Here is a 15,571-nt window from a genome sequence, read left to right on the forward strand (position 1 = left end):
TTTGACATTATTCTGAAAAAGAGGAGACATGCAGCTTCATTAAGTTTGCAACAGAGTTTCACAGCGTCACGGTGCAGTGGCAAATCACAGAGCAGAGTGATATGTGGTGTCAAATCCACTCAGCGATGTAGATAAACAGTGAAGGTCAGTGTCATTGTAATCAAACAGAAAACATGATGCAATCAAAATAAAGAGATTTCAACTATTCATAACACATAAGCATCCAGGCTGCAATCAGACATTAACCTTACACTATGTACCAGTATGATGTTTTAATAAAAATGCAGACTGATGGCAGCAGAAGCTCAGTACATTTAATAACTTTATTATTATTGCAAATCTCATTTCGCAATACCTGCACTAAATACAAGGTGTTACACTGTTAGACTGATTGTTACAAGGTCCTTTAAGGATTTACAGTAATGATGCACACTGATATATCGTGACACATTGGCTAAGCACACACACACACACACACATACACACACACACTCCCTTTTTTTTTACTATATGAGTTACACAATGAGAACTGAAAAATATTCCCTGCAGTTGCAGGGAGCCACGTGTTTCTATTTGGTTCAAATGGATGTAAATAAGGAATGCGTGGTTACGCTCATCACTTTGATAAAACAAAAGCTTTAATGGTGTGATTCTCCAGTACAATACCACCAATTAGGGTTTCCTGATGTCACGGTATACTGTCTGTCAAGACGAAACAGCTCCATTGTTAATTTGTCTTTTTATGTTTATGTGTTATTTTTAAAGATCTGTCAGGTTGAAGCACTAATTGCTGTTTTTTAGTGCAAACCTGCTGGTGGTACTCGACTGCAGCCCCTACACAATACCACCTAAAGATACCCTGTGGGGTTTGTGACCACAAGTAGCTCTGTGAAGAAATATTTTGATGAGCTTGTTCCCCTGTTGTTTGTATCTTATACTCTACAGGCAGGAGATGTGAACAAAACGGGTTTTATTAAAAAATCCTTGCGGCATCCTTAACCTTGGGTCTTCTGCTAGAAGCTTGGGAGTTTGAGGGTTCTGCACAGTATCTTAGCTGTTCCTAGGACTGCACTCTTCTGGACAGAGACCTCAGATGTTGTACCTGGAATCTGCTGGAGCCACTCTCCCAGTCTGGGGGTCACAGCTCCGAGTGCTCCGATTACCACTGGCACCACTGCTGCCTTTACCAACATCATTTCTAGCTCCTCATTCAGCCCTTGGTATTTTTCGAGCTTCTCGTGTTCCTTCTACCTCATCTTGGTGTTGCGCTGGATTGCTATGTATATATCGCCATTGCCTTCTTCTGTTGTTTGTTGATCAACAAGATGTCCGGTTGGTTCGCCATTGTCAGTTTGTCAGTCTAACCACCTTGCAGCTGTGTGCCTGAGCAAACCAGTCAGGTTGCAGTTATAGTTTACATCCAGCCATGACCGTTAGCAATGCTTCAAATATGGATGTTGCTGCAAAGAAGCTACAAATTCTAAAACATGGATGCGTCAAACACATCTTCAACCTGGCAACACAGGAGATCTATACAATCAGTTTCAAGGTGGGCACCCAAGATAAGTGTCACCAATCCAGTATCTGATCAAATGTTTTCCCTTCTCTTCCTGAGTTATGATGATGAATAATGGCCAGAAAAATGTTTTTGCAGAACATTATGATGTCACAGTGAAGATGACCTTTGACCTTTTGGATATAAAATGTCATCACTTCATTATTTTATCATGTTAGACTGTTAGGTTTGTGCAAAACTGTGTCATAATTACTGTATGAAATCTTGAGTTGTGGCCAAAAATATATTCTGTGAGGTCACAGTGACCTTGACCTTTGACCACCAAATTTTTTTCAGTTCACCCTCAAGCCCAAGTAGAGGTTTGTGTCAAATTTAAGGAAATTCCCTCAAGGCCTTCTTGAGATATTGCAGCAGCAAGGCGGGGCGGCAGTAGCTCAGCTCATAGGGATTTGGCTCGGGAACCAGAGGGTCAACAGCTCAAGTCCCCATTAGGACCAACAATGAAGTGTGGACTAGTAGCTGGAGAGATGCCAGCTCACCTCTTGGGCACTGCCGAGGCGTCCTTGAACAAGGCAATGAACCCCCAACTGCTCAGGGTGCCTGTCAAAGGCAGCCCCCTAGCTCTGACATCCCTCCATTTAATGCATGTATAGGTCCTGTTTGTGCATGTGTGAATCTGGGGACTGTGTGTATATGACACCAGAGTTGCAAAAAAGTGAATTTCCCTCAGGGATTAATAAAGAATATCTTCTTCTTTCCTTTTTCTTCTTTCATGAGAATGAGACAGATGAAGAACCCAAAGCTTTTTGCATCTGGCCATGGCGGTCGTTGGCACAGAGGCAAAAGATGCTTTGTCTAAAATTTGTGAGGAAAAAGAAGTATTCAGCATGTTTGCCAGGCATTTTGTAAACAAAAATCCACTGGGTACTTAAAAACTATTCTGAAATCTGTTTTGAGCATCACCCCCTCTTTAACCTCTTACAAAGAAAATGAAATGAAACGCACATTTACCTGCATGTCATTGTTCTGACACGCTGTTTTTTTGTGTTTTGTCACAACTTCTTTTGTAGTTGTAGAAATAATGTTGTGCACCGGGGGAAATTGCATAACTTAAACTCCACAATATGTTCTGGTGAATGCAGACTTCAGGCTTTTGAGTAGTTTTAAGCACAAGGCCGCTTGCCAGTAGCTACAGGACGCATCTGAATTTCTGCCAGTTCCCAAAATTAACTTCTTAAAGTCTTGATTTTTTTTTCCCCTTTAAGCTCATTCAAGGGTTTATATGGGTATGGTTTTATCAGATGGTAAATGCCTTCTACATCATTTTATACACGTTTGTAATCGCCACTATAATTTAAAATAAAGATGCTGTTATTACTGTGTGAAGCAGGGGTAAAAGATTATTAGACAAATTCCCTCTGCATGGTAATTACTGCAGGAAGTCAGATTATCCCAGAAATTTATCATTTTATTTTTCTTCTCAAACTGTTTCTGCAAACATTCTCATGAATACAACTAAGCTCAAGGCCTGTTTTGTCTCTCTGTGTGTCTGCATGTTCTGCAGGGCCCGATCTTGGCCTTCGTCACTCACAGCTAATGGATGTCTTTACCCAGTATGCCTACAATGACAGTTTCAATGACAACGGAACATGGAGCTTCAACGAAACAGTCCAAGAGCAGAAGCACCCTTACAACTACTATGCCATGCTGCTCACTCTGCTCATCTTCGTCATCGTCTTCGGCAACGTGCTGGTGTGCATGGCTGTGTCCAGGGAGAAGGCCCTGCAGACCACCACCAACTACCTGATCGTCAGCCTGGCTGTCGCAGACCTTCTGGTGGCCACGCTGGTTATGCCCTGGGTCGTGTACTTAGAGGTGGGACAGTGGAGATGTACACACACTTACACAATGTATACACAGATGTATATCACCCATTCCGCAGAATTTGGACAGATCATGCCCCTACCAAAAAAAAAAAAAAGAAAAAGAAAATAAAAAAATTAGAATTATAACTTAGTGTATCAACACACTTTTTTCATTTCTGGGGTGAAACATTATTTGTTAAGGACCTAGGCTATATGAAAGAAAGATGGTGTGATCTACTTTCATTTTTTTAACTTCTAAACTTGCCCTCTGCCAGGAAATAGCCTTGTTACAGACACTTAACAACTTCAAACAATTAAAAGATTGTGAAAAGCCTGTAAAATCCAGAACCGATAGTATGTACTGATAAAAATGTACTGTGAAAATGTACTGCTATGATCATCTTTGTTTTAATTTTTCATCTTTTATTTTATGTTGAAAAGTGGGCCTTTTAAAGATTTTTGTCAACTTGGTCAGATTTCTATGAAAACATAATTTAATCAGGCATCAAAGGAGTTAGTTATGTCACAAGGACTCCTGTCTCACTCCCTGGTTTCCAAAAGATGCTTCTCAAGTACTGGTAGGCTTTTATTTTTTTGATAAATTCATTAAATAAAATTGCCATTGGGTGTATCTCAATCATAACATGCCCTTCGAACTCCAAACTAAAAGAATTGTGGTTTAAAAATGCATATTTTGATTAGCATTAAGAGCAACTTTGAAAAGCAAAATTGCTACTCAGTACAACTGCAGTGAAATTAATAAATATATGACTCTTTGTTAACGCTATTACCTCTCTATTATTACTCTGTTACCTCTGACATTCATTGTGAACGCTAAGGAAAAAAATACTGGGAGGTTGGCTCATTAAAAGTCGTACTAGGCAAGACTACTAAAATATATTTTCTCAGCCAAACTGAAGAGTAAAAATCAAAAACCCCAAAAAGTAAGGTTGTGTCCCATTTCTCAAGAGTAAGTAATATTCTTTGTACATACTGGAAGAGATATACGGTGCTTGATATGGCCTATGCAGCAGACATGCCCACCATATTTCTACACCTCTATCTCCCTTTGTGTTTATCTTGCGTAATTGAAATGACATTTGAAGACAAAAGAAAGTGATCTGCAGACATGCAATATAACAATCATGAGATGAGTCCTGTTTCCATAGTATCTCCAGCATAGCAAATATATATAACCCCAATAACACATCAGAGGGCAGGCTGTGAAAGCAATAAACTCTCAGCTTTAAAGACAGAATTCAATTTGGCATTATGAGGTTAAAGGTCCCATATTATGCTCATCTCCAGGTTCATACTTGTATTAAGGGTTTCTACTAGAACATGTTTAAATATGTTTTCTTTTTGTTTGTTTGTTTGTTTTATATCTTTTAATATTCAAAAAACACTTTGCCCATATACAACAGTATTCACCCTCTGTCTGAAACGCTCCGTTCTAACGCCTGTCTCTGTAGACCTCCCTCCCAAAGCCCAGTCTGCTCTGAGTGATTAGTGTTTCCATGTCTTTCACATCTGCACCCCAGTTCCTGTGCACAGCCATTGAAGACAGGAATGACTGTGACAGCACTGTAGCAGCAGTTTCTACCATTTATTGTCGTCCATTTTCTACATATGGACTGTTTGCAGTGCTCTGTGGATTAAGTGTTTGATACTTTCACAGTATTTATGTAGCACCCACACCTGCTTTTTAATAGCAAAAAAAGACATGGAAATCTGACTTTATACAATATGATATTTAAAAAAGAATAGCACAGCATATTATGCATACAGCAGGCATTTATATGAAATCTGGTGCCAGCGAAATACTGGTGAAGAGGGTCTGAGCCAAACAAACCGCTCGCAGTTATCAGCAGGTCATAGGCTCAAGGTGAAACAAGGGTGACGGCTGATATGTTCACATCAGCATTGTAAATATCAGTCCTGCAGTGGTTAAAGGCCTGTAATGTAGCAACACTATGTGACAACATCAAAATGTCAGACCGGTCTATCTGAGTCAGAGGTCAGATGTTTATGAATAATTCTCCCTAATTCTGAGATATATCATTTTGCATTTGCTGCTGTGTGGGATAATGCAGATCTATGTTTTTTAGAGCAGTTATGACACATCAATGCCTGCTAACCAGCGCAACCTAAAACAGAACAGGCTTGGGCCCGGCATAATATCGTCTCCAATCCACAAAATCAATAGCGAGCAGGATGTGGGCTCTTTCAGGAAAGTCTCCACCTTTTGGTTGTTGCTCATTTCTTCTGTCTGTCTTCTCGGTCCCAGGGTTATTTCTGACCGTCAGGCTTTAGGTCACGCTGTCTGATGTAGAGAAAGGCAATCTATCACAACAGGGAGTCCAATCCTCCCGTGCCTCTGAGTGAGTCATGATGATTATCACTCCGATCAGATTACAGTGTATAAATCCATAGGATGTCATGGTCTCTGCTGGTCATGTATGTTCTTTTGTACAAACAGAAAAGTGGTGACGGGCATTGTGTCACTCTGTTGCAGAAATACTATCCAATTTCTCTTACCAAAAAAAAACATAGGCACCAATTATAAGACTGAAGTGAGTTTATCTACAAAGTACACAACCTGCATTCTGTGTTTGTTTTGGCCAGAATTATTTATTTGTTCTCTCTGTTTATGTGGGCTGCTGGGTCCACACAGAGGGAGCCTGCATCAAAGTATTTAGGAAACGTGGGAGTTGATTTGCAATCATCCACGGTACAAACTGTAGCATAAAACTTTCCTAATAAAATATTAATGTTGATTTCACAGCAGAAAAGTGAGTCTCTGATGGTGTGAAGTGCTTTAACTCCACAGGTTTACAATGCCTTTGGAGTGAGTGTACTGGGACCACTTTGAAACTTTCAGCAAATATAATATAGTAATATAATGCTTTTGGATACAAATTTGGCAGTTGTGTTTCCTGTAACTTTATATTGCTAGAGGCAAACAGCATAAGGGCCGGCTGATGGTTGGCCATTGGTCAATGTCAGGCCTTTGGTGAGTGTCCATCGCTGTAGTGTTTGTCCCGCACCGTTGGCACTAGAGAAGGCTTTTTTTCCAGCTGATTCAGCATGTTGAATTGGCATCAAATAGAGCCCATCAGTGAGTGGCATTACTCTGATTGGCAGTTCAGCTCAGTGCACAAGAGGTGAAATGGAAGTGAGGAACAAACAAATGGCTAAAGTGAAGAGGGTATGACATTGAAACAAATTTAGCTATTGATCGCTTTAGCAGAAATGGTAACTGATTATGTTAATTTCCACTAGCGCACAATAAATATAATTTCTTCTTTTGACATCTGGTTGTGTTAGTTAGCTAGTTCAAAACAGAGACAGGTGAATAAAGTAAAGATACATGTTTATTACAGATTAGGGTGTGCAGATTAACAGATGATGTGATGATTAAAGGTAGGGTCTGGAGGATTTTCCAGTTGCTGTTTGTAAACACACATTCAAATTTGGCCCCTCCTATCAGGCTCAACTCTCCAGGGTGTACAGAGCACAGAGGTATGGAAGAAGGCTTCACAGAAGAGGTTCAGGCAAGGCTTGCGCTGGTGCATGCTCGGACACGCTCGGGCACGGCACCTGCGCTCTCTCATTGGCTGGGAAAATCTCCGCCCAGAAGCGGTCTGAGCTCACAAAAACATCAAAATACAGTTAAAGGGCAGGAGCTCTGCAAACAGAGTCACCACAACACATGAGTAGAAGCCCATAGGTGATGATTAAGCAGGATTTCATTTGTATATGTCTATATTTTGTTTTGTTTGAAAATCCTCCAGATCCTACCTTTAAGATTTGACAGAAAGTCTTTGGTGCTTGGACTCCAGAATTTGATTTGTAACCAAGGGGCATCGGAGCAGCAGCAAGATAAATCCCCCATGGAGTCCAGACACTGGTGGTGGCTGATGACTCTGAGGCTGATGAATCATTCAGTATCAAACAGTTGGTAAGATGTTAGGCTGACAGAGAAGGTGTGTCACTGTGTTATTGATTAATTGTGATCAGCAGAACAGCCCTCAACTATGGCACCAAGAATTATGAGTGAGCATGCATACAAGGAGTCTTCAGCAAATGGTATTAGTAATAAATGACAGACTTAAGCAACAAAAGTCCAGTTTAATCTTCTTGATTGAAAGATTGAACTTTCACTGGAGGTTCAGTTTGCTATGGGCTATAGTCTTTGTGATGTGTTCAGGCACACCTTTTTGGCTAAAATACAGGCAATGTGAGGCAACACACACAAAAATTTTCATCATTTGTGTGTGTGTTGGCCTTAAGGTTACAAGAACACTTATTCAGTGGTCAGCTGCTCTCTTGTTTCTGCCAGCATGCAATGCTTCTTTCTGTTTATCTTTAGAAAATCCACGATTGTCACTGTCTTCACAATGAGGACAGGAGCAAGCCTTAAAAAAAGTAGTGCATTAAAGGGTTATTCCAGTGATATAGTATTACAGTTCTGTATCACATCAGATTTAAAAAGAATCAAAACAAAGGAACAGAGGCTGAGATATCTTAACTTTTAGTCCCTCCTATGAGTCAAGCTCCAGAATCCTACATTTCCCATAATGCACGTCAATAACATTTGACCGTTCCTGCCTGATAAATGCTGAAATCATTCAACTCCATGCCCCAAGTTTAGAACACAAGCCAAAATAACTTGGTTGACGTCACTATTAATTTCATTCATTCATTCATTCATTCATCCTCTAACCGCTTCATCCTCTTGAGGGTTGCGGGGGGGCTGGAGCCTATCCCAGCTGACATCGGGCAAGAGGCAGGGTACACCCTGGACAGGTCACCAGACTATCGCAGGGCTGACACATAGAGACAAACAACTACGGACAATTTAGAGTCACCAATTAACCTAGTCCCCAATCTGCATGTCTTTGGACTGTGGGAGGAAGCCGGAGTGCCCGGAGAGAAGGTTACAAGAGAACCCACGCTGACACGAGAACCCACGCTGACATGGGCAGAACATGCAAACTCCGCACAGAAGGGCTCCCACGCCCGGGATCGAACCGGCAACCCTCTCGCTGTGAGGCGAGAGTGCTAACCACCAGACCACTGTGCCGCCCACTATTAGTTTAATAGCAGCAGAGCCACAGATAACATAATTCAACTGTTTTCACAGGAACAAGTAAACTGTTAGTTGTGTGAAATCCCCTTTAAGAAAAAAAAGACAACATGTGCTTTGAAATTTTTAGAATTTATCATCTAACATATTTTTATCAGCTTTGAGCAATCTGGTGTTCCTGTTGGATAATCCTAGAGATAATTTAAACTGGATACTTGTGAGGTCTGTTGTGCGTAGGATGAGCCCTGTGCCAACTAGCTATGTGACAATGACTTGGAGAACAGGCCTCAGTTTCTTACATAAACATGACTGTAGCCTTCTTCCTTCCTGTCCTAGTTGTTTCACAGACATTTTATCCCGATGCACTATTAACACTAATAACACCAATGTGGGTGAAATCCTCCTCAGCTGAATATGCTGAGAACCAAACACTGGCTGTTTGTCAAAGTCAGACTGGATTCATTGAGCATGTGTTAAGAGTGGGATGCTCATCTCATTTTGGCGTGTCAGGCCTCCTGCTGACTGAGACAGACGCAGTGGGACTGGTATAAATCCTTGCAAATAAAAGATATTATTTGGTAGAGGTGGGATAGATATTTTCTGAGGTAAATACCAGCCCGTTTATAACAATGTCTGGATCCGAATTTGTGTTGTGAAAAGGAAGGTGACCTACTGTGTTGTTCAACACTCACAACAGCTTAGTTTAGGAGGGTTTTATTTATTCATTTCACATTCTTTGAGACATGCTTCTTCCATCAGAGAACCTAAAATCATGTGCATCTTCAGATAATGACAACACTTGGCAGTAATTGTTCCGTGTTTTTCTCCTCTTCATCACACATAATAACCTCCAATCCCACACACTCCTTTTTCTTCTTTATCTATGTGCAGACATTTTATTTTCTTATGTCTCGTGTCACAGAGCATGGCCGTGACTATGTTTCCCCTGTTAATAATGTATCAGCATGAACTTTAGTGAGAGATTAGTCACAGGATGTGGGCAGGGCATTCAACTTGCCCTTTATTATTAAATGCTGAATTAGCATTAATTACCACAGTTTTTCGCTTTCTGTCAAGTGTGACTGATTTTGCGAGGGTACGGAGGGACATTTACGCATGGCTTGAGGTTCAGAGCTTGTTTAAAATCGAGGTGAATTAAATTATACTTTATATGTCTCTGCGCCAGCGATAGCCATAGCTGCAGGCATTATGTTTACGGGTTGTCCGTCCATCCCGTTCTTGTGAACGCGATATTTCAAGACCCCCCTGAGGGAAAGTCTACTTGGACTCAGTGATAAGATTTTGTTTGTCAAAGGTCACTGTGACCTCACAAACACATTTTTGGCCATAACTCACTAACTCTTATGTTAGTTATGGCAAAATTTTACACAAATCTCTAACAGAATAAAATGGTTTAGTGATGATATTTTATATCTAAAGGTCAAAGGTCAACTTCAGTGTGAAATCATTGTGACAACTAGGGGAGAGTGGACTCAAACGCATGACTCTGGAGACAGTTTGGGTAAAATAACACAGTCTTTACTGGTGAAAAGGTAGGTTCGTTACACAGAAGGACTATCAGTGGAGGCAAACAAATCCAACAGGGATGAGGCAGAGGCAGTCAGTCAACAGACTAAATCCAAAAAAACAAAAAAAGGACACAGGGAAACAAAGGGCTAGAACGCTAGACACACAAGAAGCTAAGACGAACTGGCACTGAGAGAAAACAAGACACAGGGTGTTTCTCAAAGTCAAGGAAGGATACTCAAATTGAGGATTGGATCTCCAGGGGTTTTTATCATACAAGCGTGAAAAAAATTTTGACAGTAACCTCATAATTATAATAATAATAACATGATTGAAATAAAACACAAAAGTTTAATTTAAAGCAGAGATGGAGCGCAAAGTGTCCACCTCCCGTCCTCCCCCCACTGTTCACATGAAAATGACATGATAATTGCTTTCATTTTGTCAGCTTCAATTGGTGTGTTTTTCAGGGGAATGGTGTTGGGAACGGCCACAGAAAACACATTGGAATATCTTGCAGTTCAAAGCATCACTCATTTGTTTTGAGGTGAATTTATTTCAGAGGATTACACAGCAGTATAATGTACAGTCGGCGTGGTCAGCTGTTTCAGAGCAGCGTGGCTCAACAGATCAAATCAGATCCATTATTCGTATTACTGTAGCAGAGTGTGTGATCACACACACATAAAATATGGATCACTTTGAAATGACAGTGATTCTGTGTGTGAGTCTGTGTTCATACTGTTAATGATAATTAAGAACTTTTTTCAGCTGTTGTCTTTACTTCATTATGCCACTTACTCTTAAATATGATCCAGAAATACATTCTCCCTAAAAGTCACGTGACTCTGAAAATACTGCTTACATTTGTTAAAACTGTACAACAACATTAGAGAGCGCCAGAATCATCACTGCACCCTGAAACCTCCTCAGTCTGCTGAGGGTTAATGACGCACACCTGGGGACACTCGTTAGCCTGCTCCAATGTGCGTTCAATGGATGATAGGAAGGTCTCATGCCTTGCCTCTGCAGGATCCTTCCTTGGGATCCTTGACTTTGAGAAACACCCACACAGTAAGAGGCCGTTTACACTTAAACGGACATTTCACCATCTCCGTTTTCTAAAAGATCTTCGTTTACACTTACCCGTGTATATATACACAAGAGCATGCCAAACCTGTAGGTGGCAGTGTAACGAGAAGCTCAAGCCTTCCATGTATCCATTGTCACCATAGCAACATAGGTTGCACTTTTGACACAGGCGCAAGTTCCGGTGCATACTGTGACGTCGGCTGCCTATAACTCTGTTTATCTCCGTTTATCTCAGTTTACATGCAAAGGCGCAAACAGAGTTTTCCAAAATCTCCACTCTGGCCGGAGTTTTCAGAAAGACTCGTTTTCAGGGGAGAAATCTCCGTTTGCGTGTAAACGAAGGGCACAAACGAAGGAAGATGTCTCCGTTTATCAAAATCACTGTGTACGTGTAAACGGCCTCTAAATACTCCGGTGAAGGGAAGGATAACGAGACACAGGTGAGGCTAATCAGGGCTGGACAGGCAATCAGGCACAGGTGGAGTCATCAAAAGGGAGGGAAAACACACAGGGGCAGGAAGTGAAGTGATCTGAAATGAGAGGAGATGTGAGTTTCAAAGTAAAATAGGAAATAACATGAATGAATGAAATAAAGGACATAACCTAATGTTGAAAACAAGGAGAAACATTTGGTTAGATATTGAATTGGTGACACTAGTCTTAGGTGTCCACCTTGGAAATGATTGTGTAGATCCTCTGTGTTGCCAGGTTGAAGATGTTTGTGAGGCAGCCATGTTTTAGAATTTGCAGCTTCTTTGGAGCGACATACATATTTGAAGCAGCAGTCATTTCTAAATATGAGTCTGGACAGACAAGGTTGTAAACTGTAGCTTGACTGGTTGGTGGAGGCGTACAACTACACTTCAGAGCTGGCTTTTCAAGACTAGTTCAGATAACTTGAAGAAATGTCAGTAATTTTAAGTATTTTTAAGATCTCATTGAGATAAAGATCTGAGAAGAAACAATTACACTCAAACAACCACAAAACCTGAATGCAAGAACAACAAAGACAGTCGGCCAACAATCAAAGCAGCAATAGTGAAACTTTAACATTCCCAAGAGAAATAAAAAATTTTAATTGTAGTTTGAAGTTCATTTTATTCAAAATGAGCACGTGAAATCAAGATTAGTGCGTACCTATATGGGTAATCTGAGGTTTGTAGATGAATGGTGGCAGTATTTAAAAAACATTATACTGCTTGACAACACATGAAACTGTCGCTTTGACGACATGTTGTGTTGAGAGCTTCTTGCAGCACTTTTTTGTTCTGTCGTCAAGTCGTGATGTTTTGCGATGTGAAGTTGATCCTGTTTGAATGTGTTGAGTTCTCAGAGCCGCTGCAGGAATGCCATAAAGACAGCCAGGTTTTAGATGAAAGAGCAGAGTGCGTCAGTTTCATTTCACCCTGATTTTAAGTGACGTCTCAAATTGCATTTTCTAACCACTCTCTCTGTTCCTCAGTCCATTACTGCGTTTTCAATTTCCCCAACACCTTTCCTTCGCAAATTAAATCATAATGCTGATACATTCTGAATTATGATGTGCTATGCAGATATGCACAGTGTAAATTAGGTTGTGGAAGTATATGTGTGTGGGGGGCAAGACAAAATTGAGAAAATGCATATACTTTGACGGTCAACATTTTATAATAATTATCCTCTTTTAGGATATATTTGTTTTGATTTCATTGCCTGAGACAAGCAGTTTAATAGCCACTGAATATGTCTCCCCACACTGATAGGATTAGATGTGTTGCAGCCATGATGGTCTGTAAAGGTTGTCAGCTCTTGTGAGGCTCTTAAATTTGTTATGGGCTGCAGCACTGATGACGATGTCGCTGGTGGAGCTGGTGAATGGAGCAACCTGTAGATTGTCATATAAAGATCAAGAACAAGAAATTGAGTGATGTTGCGAAGGAGAAAAACAGATGATAATGTAGAGATACTGAGAAGACAAATGTCAGGAGCAAAAGGTTGGAGAAATGCAAAAAAAGAAGAGAGGAGGGGTTGCAACAGGGAAAAGGGCGCTCATTAGGCTGTCAGATCAGTCTGCGATCACCGCTAGTGTTGTCGACACCAACAACATACGGCTTTTTAAGCTACCTTTTAATTTTATGAAGACATGGCCTAGGGACAAAGATTAATCTGCTGCAGAGACGTAGGAGTTGACACGCTCCTCTCTCTTACCCTTTTCAGAGCCGTGGGAGGAAGCAGGTAGGATGTAGAGTCAGGCGAGGTGGGTGGCATCGGACTGCTCAGACCTGTCAGTGCACCACTGATGATGTTAGTTTCATCTTAGGGTTTGACCACGTAGCAGGGAGCAGCTGAGCTATGAATGCAGATAGATTTCGATCATCTTGTTGATTGAGAGCCACCTGCGGCTGCACAGCAGGATGTGTTAAAGGTTAATTATCTCGCTAACACTAAGGGTGCCTATAGTTTTGCTATAATCTATAGTGTTTTGTAAGCAGGTAAGACGTCAGGAAGACACTAGACAATCATCAGATAATCTGCCAATTTTCCACCATGTCAGGTGTAACATTGCTTCGATAACGTGAGTAAAACAGACCATTGCAATTGTGTGTGTGCTGTAAAATGTGGGTGCCAGCTGCTTTTCACCTGCAGTTTATCACTTCCAATGAGATAGTTCACGCCCGTTCAATCTGTTATCTATCAGGCCCCACTCACAGCTCAGGGCATTCAGATTTTCTTTCATGCTCATTCATAATAATCTCATTCATTCTTTTCCTCCTGCGGTGCAGTCTGCTCTCTATTTACTCTCTCGACAGCACGACAAACAAGGACTGCTTTTTGTTGCAGAGGTAAAACGCATCATTTCTGTCGAGGTTTTGCCTTTCACGGATAAGTGCAGTGGCTTTGTTCTGCTGTAAACTGCTGTTTTGCTGATGTTTTTCTCTTCTAGGTAGTGGGAGAGTGGCGCTTCAGCAAGATCCACTGTGACATCTTTGTCACTCTGGATGTGATGATGTGTACGGCCAGCATCCTCAATCTCTGTGCCATCAGCATTGATCGGTGAGTTAGCCGCTGCGCAGATTGTTAAGGGCCTCATGTTATGCTTCCTGCATGGATTTTTAATGGAAATCTTTAAGTGCATGACCATCAGAGCCCACGTGTCTATACACAGACTTAATGCCTTTTACAGACATGGATTTCACACCATACACAACAGCTGTATTTCACGTTTATTTCCATGGAAATTAATTCTCATCCTAATTACTGGCTGCCAGATGTTCCAGGGTTATAAATGTGAATATCTGAGATTGCAGCAATTTCTAGAAAATGTGCACATAATCTAATGAACACCTGTAACACAGGTTCTTAGGAGACTGAAATGGAATGGCAAAGTTGTGGACTCCTGCACACTGTTAGCATAAACTTAAACAAAGAAGCAATTATGTTTCAGTCACAGGCCATTGTTGGGTAGAAAGTGGTATATTTAGGTACAAGCTTCAACAACCAGTCACAGAGGTGGGAAAATCACATTCAGTAATTAAGCATGCATACAGTACAAAAACATACTTAAAAAGACCAATTAACACATTTTCTAACAGTGAAAACCTGAAATGAGGAAAAGAAGGGGAAAGGCAACATAAAGTACCACTGATATTTGTCAACAAAAGCAAGTTAAAGATATAGGAGAGGGGAGATCATATTCAGTTTAGGTCTCCCACAAGAACATCATCGTAAGTAACATTAAAATGTCAAACACCATCCTCATGGAAAGACATGTAAAACTAAGATATTAAATACCAGTGAGGAGACCAGGCCTGCCATCATGGGGGGTCAGAGGGTACGGATGACCCCAGCCAGGCATGAAAAGGTTTGTGGTTGACCCTTACAGTAAACTGGATCAAGTACAACAATTTACTTACTGACTTAAATCACTGACAATACAGTTTATATGTATTTACATGATACATAAATGTAATTTCATCATTAAAACACATCTGATGCCCCCCAGGTGTTGTGAAATGGTTCAGTCCATCTGACATGGGATCAGGCGTGCGATGTGCAGAACTCACAAGTGAGGCAAACTGCAGCCTGATGAGCTACGTCAAGGAGCAGAGAGGTGATGGACAAATGTCTGACAAAAATGAAGAAGCAGCAGGTATGACAGGCAGAGCTGAAAGTGAGAAGTCAGAGAAGACTCATTTTTAGCAAATAAAACCCTTAGTTTGGGGCTGCGCTGAAGCTACAGTGAAGGCACAGGTATCATATTAAACTAGAGGACCGTTTTGGTGAGGCCATTTTTATTAAAATTGTGTATTTAAATATTTCTGCACACTGGGGTCCCTAAACAACCTTGAAATTACATGAATTGGGTATGACTAGAAAAATTCAGTTAAATCCAGTTACTCCTTATACTATTTATTTATTATTATTACTATTATTTATACTAATCAACATATGATAATGACAAGATAAATTGTGTAAAGAGATGTTAAAAAAAAATCAGAATGG

At 40.7% G+C, this 15,571-nt stretch overlaps 1 protein-coding gene across 2 annotated transcripts in view; it reads left to right on the plus strand.

The window, feature by feature from the left end:
- The window catches only part of drd2a (dopamine receptor D2a), a 57,470-nt gene that overhangs the window by 26,302 nt on the left and 15,597 nt on the right, over nt 1-15,571 (plus strand). Inside the window, exons 2-3 of one of the 2 annotated variants that reach the window (XM_049575581.1) lie at nt 3,081-3,391; nt 14,013-14,122. In XM_049575581.1, coding sequence (XP_049431538.1) covers nt 3,113-3,391; nt 14,013-14,122 — 389 coding nt within the window. In that variant the 5' untranslated portion in view covers nt 3,081-3,112. Of the gene's footprint in view, nt 1-3,080; nt 3,392-13,792; nt 13,912-14,012; nt 14,123-15,571 lie in introns of those variants that run through there. The other variant, XM_049575582.1, reaches the window with a different exon arrangement.

This window comes from Epinephelus fuscoguttatus, linkage group LG5, assembly GCF_011397635.1.
Source record: "Epinephelus fuscoguttatus linkage group LG5, E.fuscoguttatus.final_Chr_v1".
Lineage (NCBI taxonomy): Eukaryota > Metazoa > Chordata > Actinopteri > Perciformes > Serranidae > Epinephelus > Epinephelus fuscoguttatus.